This window comes from Sus scrofa, chromosome 4 (genome assembly GCF_000003025.6).
Source record: "Sus scrofa isolate TJ Tabasco breed Duroc chromosome 4, Sscrofa11.1, whole genome shotgun sequence".
Classification (NCBI taxonomy): domain Eukaryota; kingdom Metazoa; phylum Chordata; class Mammalia; order Artiodactyla; family Suidae; genus Sus; species Sus scrofa.
Genome location: NC_010446.5, coordinates 83,902,314 through 83,918,081, shown reverse-complemented (window position 1 = coordinate 83,918,081; position 15,768 = coordinate 83,902,314). Strand labels below are relative to the sequence as shown.

General features: G+C 45.8%; 1 protein-coding gene across 1 annotated transcript in view; it reads right to left on the bottom strand.

The window, feature by feature from the left end:
* Positions 1-13,431, bottom strand: part of GPA33 (glycoprotein A33) — a 38,588-nt gene extending 25,157 nt beyond the window's left edge. The window contains exons 1-2 of the mRNA XM_005663142.3: positions 13,065-13,431; positions 841-995 (exon numbers count right to left, since the gene is read on the bottom strand). Of these exons, the coding sequence (XP_005663199.1) occupies positions 841-995; positions 13,065-13,107 (198 nt within the window). The 5' untranslated portion in view covers positions 13,108-13,431. The remainder of the gene's footprint in view (positions 1-840; positions 996-13,064) is intronic.

Here is a 15,768-nt window from a genome sequence, read left to right as displayed (position 1 = left end):
TGTATACTTTTTATGATGTTTTAATTCTTGAATCATGGGATTATATTGTCTACTCCAAAATAGAAAATAAAATAAAATCTCCATACTCCCAAAAAGGGAAGAGAAAAAAAAAAATCCTATAACAAAATTTGACCTCAGGGAGAGCTCTATGCTTATCAAAAGAAATGACTGATTCAAAGGATACAGTTTAGGTCCTTTGAGAGTGGCCAACAAAGAAGTTTTAGGGAAGGTGACTCTTTCAACATAGAGGTGGCACCATATGGCTCTCCCTGGGTGCAACATTCACCACTCCCTCTCCACCCAGCCCAGCCTGGGTGCTAACTAAGTTAATACTAAGTCAATTCTCTCTCTCTCTCTCTCTCTCTCTCTCTCTCTCTCTCTCTCTCTCTCTCTCTCCCTATATATATGTGTGTGTGTGTGTGTGTGTGTGTGTGTGTGTGTTATATTCATTCCTTGGACAAGGATTGAACCTGTGCCACAGCAGCAACCTGAACCACAGCAGTGACAACACCAGATCCTTAACCCACTGAGCCACAGGAAACCCCTATTCTTTTTTTGTCGGGGGCCCACACCCATGGCATATGGAAGTTCCCAAGCCAGGAGTCAAATTGGAGCCTGTACCATAGCCACAGCAATGCCAGATCTCTGACCCACTGAGCAAGGCCAGGGTCGAAACTGCATCCTCATGGATACTAGTCGGATTCGTTTCCGCTATGCCACAATGGCAACTCCAATTCTATCTAACATTTATTGAAAGACTTTGTAGTGCTTATCTTCCAAGAGGTCATGATCAGGTCATACTCCTTCCTGTGATGCACCCAAGTTTTTAAAAATCCTTACCGTATGACTCCTTAGAAGCTTGTCCCACTGGATAAATCCTTCTCGGTTGAGGGAGGAAGTTTGGTAGGTACACGGAAGGGTGACACTCTCTCCCCGAGCAGCCCGAAGAACATCCTTTGGGGTTTCCACAGAGATGGCATGGACAGTCACCCAGACTGGGTTAAGTATGTGGGAAAGAAAGAAAGTGGGAAGGAAATGACATAGGCATACCCACTCATGGTCCACTCAACCTCTTAAGGGATACCCAGTGGGGCCCTTCCTCCTCCAGCCACAGCTAGATACACTACCACTGGGGTCCTGGCCATGGCACACCAGCTGCTCTCCTCAAAGACTGTGAAGACAAACACGTGGACTTGGTAGACCCTGTCCTCATCCTGCAGCATCTCAACAAATTCAAGTGTGTTCTGTGGTGGGTAAAAGCCTGGTTTTGAGAGTCAGCCCCATCTCTTACTTACTGTGTAAACTTTTCTCAGCCTAGGTTTTCTTATCTACAAAAAGGAATACTAATACTCACTGGAGCCATTGAAAAACAATGAGATGAATGAGATATCATGTGTAGGTGCTTTGCTTAGCTCCTGGTACATAGAACATTCTCAATAAATATTCCCCACCATCTTTTTTGTTATGATGATTACTTATTTATTTAAAATTTATTTATGGAGCTTTTAAATGTGGTAATAAATTTGATGAATAAGATTAAGTCAAGTAAAGAGAGGGTACTCCTAGGGGCATTTATTTTATATAAGTTTATCAGAAAAAAGGTGAGAAAAAGAGTGTGGCCACATCAGTATCACATATATTCTTACCATGTGACACTGACTCTCCTCTCTTTTAAGTCGGGTGGGTCTGTGACTACAGTGTACATGATGCCCCTTTGGCAGAAGCTCTAGTAAATGGATTTCCTTCCTATATAGTCTAGGTGCCCTTTAAACTGCTGATTTTCATGCTGTTTCCCAGGCTGGGCAAGTCTGCATCCAGGCCCATCAGCAATATTGCTTCCTATTCCAGGTTGCTATGCTGGGGGGGTTGGGTTCCAATGGATACAGTATCTCCATCTTTCCTACCCAGTTCCATGTTGTCCTTCTATGTGCAGTAGCTGTTTAATGAGTCCTCAGATCTTCCTCGGGAAGAATTGCTCTATATGTATGTGTAGATTCCGTGTGTCTGTGGGAAGAGGTGAGCTCAGGGTTTTCTGATGCAGCCATCTTTGACCGCTGCTGTGCCAGTCCATGCTTAATACACAACTTCTCCATGGCCATTTCAGGAAGTAGCATAGCATTTAGTTTATATGCACAGGCTCCGGAGCTAGAATGCCTCCGGAATTACTGTGCCTTTATTTACAAAACATATAACCTGGAGCAGTTTACTTAACCTCTCTGTGCCAGAGTCCTTGCGTGAAAAATCAGTTGTAAGAGAGTTTCTCTGTGGCTCAGTGGGTTAAAGACCCAGCACTGTCACTGCTGTGGCTTAGGGTCCTATCCCTGGCCCAGGAACTACCATGCTGCAGGCACAGGCAAAAAAGAAAAAAAGAAAAAGAAAAATGGGTTGTATGAAGATTAAATGACATGAAATGTATTCTTTGTTTAGAATGTTTCCTGATGCAGAATCAGAGCTGACTATATGATAGTTTCATTTTATATATATGTGTGTGTGTATGTATATATATTCGTATTAAAAATTTCTACTTTCTCACCTTTTGTTTAGGTGCATCCTTGGTTAGAAGTTAATCACACTAGATAAGCACCCACAATCACCAAGGGTGAACTATCATAAAGGAATAATAATTGCTAATGATTATAATTAAAGAACAGATCGGTTTTTGAGATCATTATTACAGTGAGTTTAGGTCATTTTCTGTTAACTTGTGAGAAAAGAGATTGAAATGAATGGTTGAGAAAGCACTCATACAGGAAAAAAAAATCTTGAACAAATACAGAGCACTATTTAAATGCTATTTGTAAACCTGAGGAGGATCTTTAAAGGCTGATCCTGTGCCCTGAGGCACACTTAACATTTTCCATAATCCTAGATGAGAATTTATCCTATGTTTAAGAACTTCATGCCAACAGCCATCACTGGGAATCCTCCGTAGCGAATCTAAATCCTCCTCACTGATTCGGTCAATATCCTCTTGTTCTGACATTACTGGCAACGAAGACATCTGGCTTAACTTCTTAATAATTTCCCATCATACGCTCAGAGGTTTCTGATGTGTGTAATCACCAGCTTTCTCACCCTCATCTGCAATAAACCCAGTCCCTCTCACTTCTTCCCATAGGCTTGATGTTTATTAGCTCTGTGGCCCTCGCGTTTTTGTTCTGTGGGATCTTCACATCCCTACTCAATGGATGAGACAAAAGCACCTGGTGGGACAGCTAATCCGTAATCAGAAAACTGGGAAGTGGAGAAGTTCATTTCTAGAGCCTTCCAACAACCTCCTTTTCTACTTGCTTTACAGGTCTACATTGGGAATCTTCCTTCCGGTGGCCCAGAACCCGCCCTCTCCCTAGCAGCTGCAGCTCTCCCATCCTGTTACTGCTGACAGCTGTGTCCCTCATGCTCCAGAACTATTCTTTCTTTCCTTTGCTCTTGGCTCTCCTTTTTTTTTTTTTTTCTTCAAGGCTGAGCTCTTCTGATATTCACAAAGATCACCCATCTGCTAAGTTAATTCACCATACGGTGTTAAAAAACTAATACTTCAGTGATGTGTTAACCTATTCAAGGGTATACGAATGGGAAGAGCAGGTGCTTTTACCTGCAAGGAAGGAATCAAAATCTCGCAGCACTATAGTAGTTTGCTGAGGAAGGACTTTTGAGCACATACATGGTCCTAGAGAAAATGTCCAAACGCTCCTAAGGAGTGTTGAGTACTCTGTCCTTTGTGCCATCTAGTACTCATGGGTACCTTCATCCTAGAACTTCTCTCTCATGAAAGTTTATTTTACAGTATGGCAGAGTGTCCGAGAGCACAAATGCTGGAGCTTAATTATCCCATCTGGCATTCTCATTCTTAGTGTCCCTAGCTGTGCCACCTTGCACAACTTAACTTCTCTGTGCCTCAGTTTTCTCAATTATAAATTGAGGATAATAATATTATCTAACTCAAAGATGTTGTGAGGTTTGAATGACAACACATTTAGCATGCACAACCTTTGCCCTGGCACATTAGCAAGACCTATGCCAGCATTCTGTATTGTCACCTCTTTCTCCTCTGTACTGTGCTGTCTTCATTTTCACATCCCCAATGCTCAACAAAGTGCCCAAGATACAGGAGGTACTCAAATAAGTGCTCTTTGACAGAAAAATGCATGAGTTATAGATAATTTAAACTTAAAAATGGGTAGAATTTACAACCAGACAAACCTGGTTGAAGAACTTACTCTACATAGTGCTAGAAAATGTCAAAAAATCAAACGAAGAACCAAAGGAGCCTCGGGGAGGGGAAGACAAATTCGCAAGTTGCCCCAGATGGAAACAGGAAAGGTCATTTAACCTTTGTAAGTGGGCGGGATGTGAAGACCCAGCTTGAAGGATTGCTTGTAAATAATTAAGGTTTGTTAAGAAGATAATAAACGGTCTCTTGAGAGCTAACCAGAAAGCAATACATCCACGGAGGATAATGAAATGCTTGATGGAACTGACTGCTTGAGGCATCCACAGCACATTATGGGAACCCTTGGGAAACTGGCAGTAATGCCTCCACTTAGGAAAATCCATTTGCTCAGAGAAACCACATTCTTAGTTAGGGAGGAGGGGCTGGCGGCCAGAAGGGACCCATCCCTCCCCAGGACTAGATGCATGCTCTGACGTTGAGAAAGTACTGCTGTCTAGGGTGAGGGTTGCCGCCCGCAGGGACACAGGCATGGGCATGTTGATTTGTCCTGTCCTCACCCCCCCAGGTGGGAATGATCTCTGTGGCCTCTCAGATTGGCAGCTGGGGGAGGAGGAATGGAGGGGTGGGGTGGGGAGTTAGCTCTCAATGGATGTTTATTGAACTTTTATTTCTCAACAGGAATCCATAAATTCCGGTCAATTTAATGAATTTTTCCTAAGGTCCTAGTTTAGTGTAAGGCCCTGGGAAAATAGTCAGAGGCATGTTCATGCCCCACCTCCTCAGGGAACCCATCAGGACCATCCCAGCCATAGTATACTGGCTTGGCTGAACCACTTCAGGAAGCATGAATCACACGTCATTCTCATGTCAATGTGGGTCTGTGTGTGGGGGCCTCCTCCCCTCATCAGATGGCATCTCCTTCCAGCAGGGTCTGTGTCTCAGACTTCTCTTGTACCCATGGCCTGCCAGTTCCCTCCTGGAAGTAGCTACATAGATCTGGGTGCTAATAAGACCTTATTATAGTGGCCCAGGATGAAGTTAGAGGCCACTGTCAGCCTACATCCTAACAGAGCCTAATTAAGTGTTAAGTGCAAGTGTTAAGAGAGTGAAGTGGGGGTGAGGGTGAGGGGCTGCATTAGGACCTGTAAAAAGGATTTTAATGGAAAGGCTTATTGCACTGGTGGAATTTGAAATAGCCCCCAAGGTATTCAGTTCACTATGTTGAACTTGTATATATAAAGGAGTCAAGCAGGATGAAAAACTGTGCAGACAACAGCACCCCATTTCCACATAATCACAGAGAGCAAGCAAGTTCTAGAAGAAAATATAGCAAAACACAGAATTAATAGCAGTTATCTCTGGATTCTGGGATGATGGGTTTCTTTGCATATTTTTGTTTTCCAACTGTTCTGCAACAGACATGCAGTACCCTTGTAACCATAAAGCCCTGTTATAGTTTTATAAGTCAGGCAGGGAGTGAGGGAATAGAGACACTGAGGGCAGCTTCTTTTGTCAAGAAGCTCACCTATCACAGGAAGATGGGAAGACAGGAACCAGAAGGCCATGAAAGATCTTGAGAAGGTTTTTTGAGTCCCTTCTGGGATAGAAGATGGAGAGACTTGAGCAGGCCTATGGGTTATAGGGATGGAGCTCCTAGAAAAGAAGAGAAGGAAAATAGAGGAGGAGCCAGATGGAGAAGACCCCAGCCTAGGGGGTCAAGAGGAATCAGGGCATAAGTGGAAGACTCGCCTTGCCCACAGCAAGTGACAGCTGTTCCCATGTATGCAGACAGAGATAAGCCAGTGGGCAGGTGAGAGGCAGTGAGCTCTGTCCTCCACATTTTATGCCTCTCTCCCAGTGAACTTTGTGACAATCCTAAGTAGGAGCGCCCGTCTATCACCATGTTCTGCTCATGCCAGGTGTTTATGGCATCCTGGACTCACCAGGGCAGAGGATAAGGAAGCTGCCCAAAGGTCACTGGGTGGTAGAGGAGGAAGGCACCTCAGGAAGGAAGCGGGCTCCATGTGTGATCGTTGGTGCCCTGGGCAGAGAGAACTGCTCCAGGGACAGGGTGATCTGGGAATAGAGACAAGCTCAGCAGGCAGGAAGGACACAGGGACACAAACTGAGTGCTGCCAAGGTGGAGTGGTTTGAGGAGCAACTAATCTTTACCTTGAAGTCAAACATGTCCTCCACTGGCTGTCTCAGTACTGAAATTCCCACTGTTGAGTGAAGATGCTAAAGCACCTATTAAAATGCCAGTGCTGTCTGGGAGGCAGAGAAGATACAGCAAGTGACTCTCTTCTTTTAACCCACGGGGCAAATCCATTTCTCAATTAGACTTTCTCAGCCATCCGTCTAGAAGGAGACTCTGGGTGGGTCAATTTTTTTTTTTTTAATGGCCACACCCATGGCATATGGAATTTCCCAGGCCATGGACTGAATGTGAGCTTCAGCTGCAACCTACACCACAGCTTCAGGAATGCCAGATTCTTTAACCCGCTGTGCCAGGCCAGGGATCAAACCTGTGGCTTCGCAGGGACCCAAGCCACTGCAGTCAGATTCTTAACACACTGAGCCATAGCAGGAACTCCAGAATGGATAAATTTTAATAAAAGCTAATGAGATTAGGAAATTGAGGCTTGGGGAGAAGCAGGATAGTGTCAGAAGGAAGGGAAGGAAGACAGGATAGGAGATACTGAGAGCAAACCAGCTTGCTGTCTAGTGAGTTCGAAAGGGAGGTACTCATTCTAACACCCACCAGCAAATGGCTGCTGGATGCCCATGTTCCAGGCACACTGCTGGACTCTGGGGGTAGAATGGCAAGCAGAAACAGACACAGTTCCTGCTTTCACCATGTCCGATCCTCTGAGGGAGCCAAACGATAATAACAAAAAACTGCAGCAATAAATGTGAAACTGCCTTAGTAACCAGTGGTACACATTCAATGACAGACTTGAACAGAGGATTTGGGGGTGAGGAGAGGCTGTCCTGAGGAAGGGCCTTTTGAGCCGACACTGGAGGATGAACAGGAGGGAACCACAAGAAAATGGGGAAAGAAGTGAGTGGTTCTTCCCTGGAGCCTCGTTTCTCAATCTGTAGTCCCTGGACCAGCATCATCATCATCAGTTGGGAGTTTGTTAGAAATGCAGAATCTCAGGCCCTGCCCTGGGCTTACTGATTCAGTCTGCGTGTGAACAAGATCCTCCAGGTGACGTCCATCCACACAAGTGTGAGAAGATAAGACACCAGCGTCGAGACTGAGCATTAACTCAGGGAAGAGGCCAGATGGTGCAAAACTGAGCTGCAAGTCACATGCAGACTATCAGCCCCCGTCACAGAGACAGTTGGCCATGAAACCTATTTTTCCTCAAGTTCCAATAAGCAACTCTGAACCTAAACTTTCACATCAGAATCACCTGGATAACTTGTTCAAAATCAGAGCAATGCTTAGATTCTCGCTCCTCAGGATTCCAACTCAGAGGGTCTGGGGGAGACTGGGCATCTGTACTTCTACTCCCCAGGTGACTGTGGTGGGCAGCCAGGGTTGCCAGCCACTGCCCTAAGTCATCACTCCTCCCCCTTTGTACATATACCCCTTTAGGCTGACCGTTCATTACATCCTTCCCTCTTTGGGCTTGGAACTAGGGCTGGGGCTTTTTCAAACTGATTTCATCTCTGACAGCAGACATTGTAATTCCCCAGGCACATGAGCCTTCCTGTGAGCGATGGCTTCTGACTTCTGCTTAGGCACCGACAGGTAGGGCCCTGCCTCTGGGTGAGAGCCAGACCCTGGGAATTGGAACAGCAACAGGGCTCAGAGCTGTGGAGCAGATGAAAGGCTGGGCTGCCCATCTTGCAGCACACTTGCTGGCTGACACCACCCTGACTCTGGCCTGAATACTACCCTCTTGGGGTCAGGATTAACTGGGCATAAGGGCACTCTCTTATCTGATTCTCATCAGATGTGTATATCTGAGGCTGAGCCTGGTAAACGTCACAGCCTGGTTCAGGTCACTGCATGGACTTAGGAATGCAAGTGACATTGGGCTCAGAATACCCCATGTTCCAACAGGGAAGTCCCCTGAGAGCTCTCCAAGCCTGTGTGGCCAACAGGAACACAGCGCTTCAGAGTGGGTAACATTAATCCCTGCTGGGGATTGTGGCTCTAACAAAGGCTTCTGGGGAAGAATTATAAAATGGCATGATCAGGAGTTCCCATTGTGGCTCAACGGAAGCAAATCTGACTAGCATCCATGAGGATGCAGGTTCGATCCCTGCCCTCTCTCAGTGGGTTAAGGATCCAGTGTTGCCATGAGCTGTGGTGTAGATTGCAGACACGGCTCAGATCCTGTGTTACTGTGGCTGTGGCATAGGCCAGCAGCTGTAGCTCGGATTTGACCTCTAGCCTGGGAACCTCCGTATGCTGCAAGTGTGGGCCTAAAAAAGCCAAAAAATAAAAATAAAAAATAAATAAAAGAAATTTTAAAAAATGGTATGATCAGCCTCAAAAGGACAGGAACTTAGAAACTCAGTTCCCTTCAAAAACCCATTATGAATTAAGCATCCATGGGCTTATTGATATTTTTTAGATGAGAAAAGAAAAGATATATTTTTTTAGCATCTGGTATAGTTTGCGATGATGGATTTCTTTATTCCTTGGTAAAAAGCAGTACTTTCCTAAGTTTTTCTATTTTAAACTCCACGCTTTCTTCTAGTTCTAGGAAGATGGAGCTTTTGTTTGCTTTTGTTTTTTATCAAGTCTTCCAAGATTTAGTGGTTCTGGGAAGAATATTTTAGGGACTCCCCTTCCCTGGGAGGGGGGAGGTTCCTCTTCCTGAATCTCTTTTCCTGCAGCTATACCTGCCATCACATCAAGTCTTTCATGGATTCTGGTGGCTGAAAAATTCCCAGAGTGGAAGCGCTTTGGTCTTATACCCAAGTCAGAGCCTTTTACCTAGCAGCCCTTCGGGAGGGGTGACAATCCCTCATCCGCAGTGACTCTTACTCTCTTGGTAGAGGTCTGCCAGATCAGAGCACTCAGATCACCAAAGTCTAGCTACTTTCCTGTAATGTACACTTGCCCACACTGATAATAACACAACAAGAATAGGCATTTATTGAATGCTTTTTATGTGCCAGGTGCTGTTTTAAGGTCTTTACATTGACAAACTCATTTACTATCCCTAATAACCCTATGAAAGGTACTGTGTGCATTTTCACACATTATAGGTTACCGTCTCCATTTCAGAGATGAGAAAATTGAGTTATTGAGGTCAAGTAGTTTGCCCTATGCTAAAGTCATTTAGGGAAGAGGGCCTGTCCCTCTCGAGTGCCTGTGATGGCAGAGGAGGGGGTGGGAGCATCTGCCAGGGAGAGAGTAGTATTATGTCCCTGCCATTGGGTAGAAATGTCCAGTTGCCTTTTAGTTGGTTTAAGTAGTGTTTTTAAATTTCTAACACACCATCTTCTGTTTGTGCCCCCTTTTTTTGACCTTATGGGATTATATTCTGATTTCCCAAAGTCCCAGATCCTAGTTTCATCTACTCTGTTACCCTGCCCAGGCCATCAGCAAAATTTAAGTTGTTACTGAGCAAGTTCAGACGAAAAACAGAAGAAGGATGAAGGCCAGTATGTCCTCTAGAACCCAACTTAACTACCACCTCCTCCAGGAAGCCCTCCCTAATTTCCCTGCTCTTCCTCTGGTGTTCTCTCCCAACCCATGGTGGGGAGAGCCACTCGAGTGTTTTTTTGGTTTGGCCTCTGAGGGCCTTCATTGCTCACTTGCATATGGCAATGGCTATTTCACTCCCAAACATTTCCACTTGGCAAACATACACCCCAGCTGGCCACCAAGCCCAACCTCCCTCACCCCACTGCTGCAACCCCTTCTCCTTCAGTGTAAAGTGTGGAAGCGAAAGTGGTGAGCCCCTGTGGCCAGGCTAGGAGGGTGGAGGGAAATGGGTGGGGACAGAGGACACACTTGATCAGTGTGTCTGAATGCAAACTCAAGAACTGGTTCTACTGGATGAGTTCACCCAGGGGTCACATGCCTTCTCACAGTTAGAGGTGAAATGTACCGCTCCAGGCAGTTCACAGTTAAGGGTACTTTTCTTTTCATTTTTTCTTTTGTCTTTTTTTTTTTTTTTAATGCTGTACCTGCAGCATAGGGAAGTTCCCAGGCTAGGGTTCAAATAGGAGTTACAGCTGCTGGCCTACATCACAGCCACAGCCACAGCAACTGTGTCTGCACCCTACACCATAGCTCACAGCAATGCAGGATCCTTAACCCTCTGAGCGAGGCCAGGGATCGAACCTGCATCCTCATGGACACCAGTTGGGTTCATTACCGCTGAGCCACAGTGAAACTCCAAGGCTAATTTTCATTCTGAGCTGGGTGTGTGTGTTGGGTTGGGTTTTTTCTCTAAGCCCAACCTCCTTTTTATTCATGCATGCGTTTGGGGTTGCAGACAGCCTACAAATGCAGGGATGTCTACTCGAGGAGGAGGAGGAAGCAGAGCGTGGGGGAGACTTCTAGGCTTTGGAGAAGACAATCAGAGGTCGCTGGGCCAGCCCAGGGAGGGTGGTCATCCTTTCAGCCTCCTACCCTCTGGGTTTGAAGCACATCCTTCCCGTCTGGATCTCATGGCTGAGACAGCTTCCCTCATGATTAATCATTCCAGATCCTTTGCTTCTGTGGTGCCTACACATACTGTGTGCTCAGTAAAGAGCTGTTTGGATAAAGGAATGAATGAAGGAGGCCTTCTAGCCTAAAGACAGGGGCCCCTCTGCCCCAATCAGGTGGGCCTCCGGGCAGGGCCTCCCTAGAACTTGGATGAGTTTGACCTAGCCCTTCCCTAGAACTGGAATGCCCTCCACCTAAGAGGCCTAAGGCCGGGTTTCAAGCGATAGGAGAGGAGGATGAGTCTGGGACCTTGGGAGAATGACCCTGAACTGGCAGGCCAGCTGGACCTGAGGCTTACCTGAAGGAGCTGAAAAGTGAGTTCTAAATCAGACCCTCCTCCATTCTACTTCCCAGGCCTTGGGGCTCCCAAGTTTCCTGGTATAACTCTTCACCTCCTCCTGTAATGGAGCAGGATTCTATAGATCCTTCCCAGGACAGACCTCCTCTCCCCATGTCCTCGGCCTGCCTCTTGTTTGTAGAAAAGATGTAGTCTCCCAGGCCTCCCCTGAGTCACAAAGCCTGGCTCAAGAATTAATGCAAAACTAGCAGGTGGGCTAAGAGAAATGGTGAGAATTTAAACAGTAAATCAGCCGCATGCTAACCATAGAATATTGAGTTCCTTCCTGGAGTACTTCAATAATAGTATCTGATGTACATTTCCTGAGTTGCTTTACAGATGCTAAAACCTTCCACCAATGGAAGAAGTTAAGTACTTGATGACCAAGAACTTGTAGTTCTTAGATCTATTGGAGCCGGAAGATTAATAATGCTGACCCCTGTCATACTGCCCTGTTAACTGCCCCAGAGACTAATCACAGGATCGTGCACAAGCTGACCACACACCCTGCCACTCCCCTTCTTCAATTTGCCTTTAAAAATGCTTCTCTGAAACCCACTGGGGAGTTGGGTCTTTTGAGCACAAGCCATCCATTCTCCTTGCATGGCCCTTGCAATAAATTTTCTCTGTTCCAAACTCCATTTCCATTTATTTGGCCTCACTGCATTGGACCCATGAGCTCAGATTTGACAACACTCCCCAGTCTTGCCAGATTTCTGAAGCCCACAACAATTTCTAAATTGCAAGGTGACACAGAGAAAGACAAATACTGTATGATAGCACCTATATGTGGAATCTGAAAAATACAACAAAGCAGCAAATAAAACAAAAAAAAGAAGCAGACTCAGGAGAACAAACTAGTGGCTACCCGTGGGGAGAGAGAGGATGGAAGGGGCAAATATAGGAGTAGGGGGAAAAAGGGTTATTGTGGGATTACATGAAATCATGTGTGTGAAACTTGAACATTGTAAAGCACTATAGAATTTAAAGACTATTTCATAAAATAAATATTTTTAGTTTTAACATATGGTTGAATTTTAAAATAAATCAAATTGCAAGCTGATGAGATTCTCAGCATGATCAAATACACTGAATTAGTGATACTCCTAAAATTCCCCCAACCCTCATCTCTCAACTCACTGCTCATTCTGCTTCCTGCCCATGCCCAGAACCTTAACACCAAGATCTCCATGCTGACCTTTAGACACTCCATGGGTCCACACATAGCAACTTTGCTACTTAGCACTTGATTTAGAGGCTACCATTATACCAGTGAGTGTCTGGTTTTTATTTTGTGGGATTTCCTCATCTTTTGAGTTTTCAGTGACCAGAGTATCAAGAGAGCAGAAGAGCCTTGGTCTTTGGAAAGGGCCTTTCTAGTTGATTTATTTTTGAGCTCTGTCCATGACCCTGGGTAAGTTGCAGCATCTCTCTGCCTCAGTTTCCTTATATGTGATACAGATGTTATCACACTTACCCTGGCCTCTTTCTCTGGTTTTAAGGCAATGATTAAAATCCCAGAGTCCTGGAGCCATACATCCTGGTTTTTCTGGAACAACCCTGATTTTAAATATTTTGTTCCTCATTGTCAGATCTTACATCTGATCTGATCTGAGATCAGAAAAATATCATCTTGAACATATAATGAGTTATTTATTCCAGAAATGGGCTAGAATTTTGTTTACTAATAAGCAAATAAAAAACCATTCTGATTCTGGGTGCTGGCCCGGACCCTGCTTTCTGAATGACAGAATGTGTCATTCTGTCTGGCAGGAATGCAACTGTGTCATTGCAGGCCCTCCCTGGGGGGACTGTGCAAGACCCTCAGCATTCAGCCCTTGTCTTGCCCACCCCTGGGCACTACTCACCAGCACAGAGCATCCACAGCACAGGCTGCATCTTCCCCTCCATTGTCTTGCTTCCTCTCTGCCCCAAGTCCAGCCTGCTACTGGTGTGCCCGCAACTTTAACCAGTCTGAACCGACTGGTTAAAGCTCTAACAGCATCTGGCCCAACCCAGCCTTTGGCTCCCTTCCTGTCTACCTCTGACCAGCCTGGCCCCACACCCCCCCCCCTCAGCTGGACTGATAGGTGAGCTTACCTGTAGGACTGGACTCTTGCTCCACCCCCTCTACCAAAGGCCCCAACAGAAACCTTCTCTCCCTTCTCAGTTACCTCCCCTTCCTTACTCTCCACTTAGCAAGCGTACAAAGTCCTGGGCTTCTCATTATAATGTGGGCTTCTCCTCTCCGGGACAGGAAGCTGCCACCTCATAATGTCGAGGGAAATGATCTCAGAGGAAGGGTTTCAAAGCCAATAAAAGAAGGGTGTTGGCCACAACTGCTGCCATATTTCAAGGCATAATGTGATCTGTTCCTCTATTTCTCTTCCTTGCCTACTCCCCCGACCCCACGCCACGCTAGAGACACAGTCATGAAGACCAGGAGTCCCTACCCACAGAGAGTGAATAATTGCTCAGAGGAAGATAGTATACAAACAAACAAGACGGTCTTGGAAATACTGGGACTAGTTTGTTTCAGTTCACTTGGAACTGTCCCAGTTTTAAAACAGAAGGTCCTATGTTTCAGGAACCTCTCCATCCCAGGCAAACTGGGAAGGTTGGTCCCCCTAAAAGAGTGCCAGTGCTATGGGGGCCATAACCTGGGGAATGACATAGGCAATGAAATTGAGGCAGTGGAAGGGGTCCTGCCTTAGACTGGGTGATCAGAACAAAATGGGGAAATTAGTATCCTAACTCTGTGTCTCATAAGCAAGTGTCTAAGTCTCAAAGAAGTTAAATGGCTTCTTCAAGGTCACGTAGCTAGTACACGGTTTTCTGATTTCTAGTCCACTATGCTGGTGACCCAGATGTCGCCCTCTGTGAGGAAAGGGTGGTGACTAAGGATATAAAAAAAGGCAGAGGCCCTCTGTTCTCTCTCCTCCTGAGTGGTCCCCTCTTTATCTGTTGCTTCTCTTAGTTGTGTTGACACTCCATCTTTCCCACTGCCAACCCCCAACCACCCTCTGCCTCCCCATGCCAGGGGTCTGTAACCTTGAGCTTTGCCCAACTGATGCCAACCTTCAGTCCTTCCCTGCCCCTTCCTATCCCATTCCCACCCCCAATCTCCATCCTCCCCTCCTTCATCTCACCTCTCTCTCATACCACCTTTTGTCTTCATGGAACTTTGAAGATTGAATCCCCCATGGTTACTCAGTTGTTGTCAGTCGTCCATTCTTCAGCAGTCACTCACTGAGCCCCTATTGTGATGCCCAGGATGGTGGCTTCACAACTGGTCAGTGGTGGTGCTCTGTGCCTCCCCAGAGATGCCTTCCTGGACCACTCTATCCAAAGGAGCACCTACCCTGGCTGTGCCAGGTCTCGGCATGCGACACTGTTTTCTCTCTTCAAAGATTTAACCACTATATAAAACTAATTTTTGCTACTAAAACTTTGTCCATGCCATTCCCTCTGTAATTTCTTCCCCTACAGTCACATCTGCTCTTATAGTTCAACATGTACCTTAAAGACATATATTATCTGTTCTTTGATAAAGCCTTTCCTAACTTCTTCAGTCAAAAGGGCGCTTTCCCTCCTTTGAACTTACATAGTACTCTGGATCTCTCTTAGGACACTAACTACATTCTGCCTTGTACTTGAGTTATTTTTGGTTCATGTCTCAGCCCTCCTAATAAACTATGAGCTCATTCATTTATTCAGCCAATTATCAATGATACTCTGTGCCAGGCATTTCTCCACCTAGCTGGGAAGAAACATTATTTTACACATGTAATTATGTGTCTTACTAACTTTGGTCAAGTAAAGAACCTGACACATAGTAGATATCAGTAGATATTTGTAAATGGGTAGACAAATGGATCAATGCATGGGCAGAGGAATGGGGTCCTTATAGAATGTGCGGAGTGAGGGAGTGAACTAATGGGTTATTGGGCTTTGTTTCCATCATAATGATGGTGGAGTAGGGTGAGTTATGCACTCATTTGAGGTTTTGAATCTTTTGGAATGCTTATATCACCCAGGGTTGCCAACTGACCATCACCGTGGGGTAGGGGGATGGGGCAGGGGTCGTGGAGCACAACAGCCCAGTTCACTATCCAGAGTCATCTCTGTTCAAGGAAATGGAGCCCTGGTCACAAGCAATGACTGCCCTTTAGTCGCACCAGGGTGCTCTCCCAACGTCTATCAGAGGACCCTCTCATTCCATATATCTGCTGCTTTACCCCATCCCCCTCTAGGCTGAAGTTCCCTTTATTTCATTCTTCTAGATCCTTGGCTTTAGATTATCTTCTGGAAGCACTCTGAATAGGCAGCCCCAGGCAGGAAAGTATGGAGAGTGAGCCCAAAGCAAAGATTTCTTTAGGCCTCTCCATCCACGAAGCATGAACTTTGCCAACCCTGCTGTTCAGTGTCATTGTCCAGATTATCAGCCTGGAGAGAAAGAGTTAAGTGGGGCCTGCTTTGGGGTCTGGGTCCTGAGCCTGCATTCCTTCCTCCCAGAGATCTGCCAGGCTGTGGGGCCAGAGGCTAAATTTAGAAGGTAGCTAAGGTTTCCTG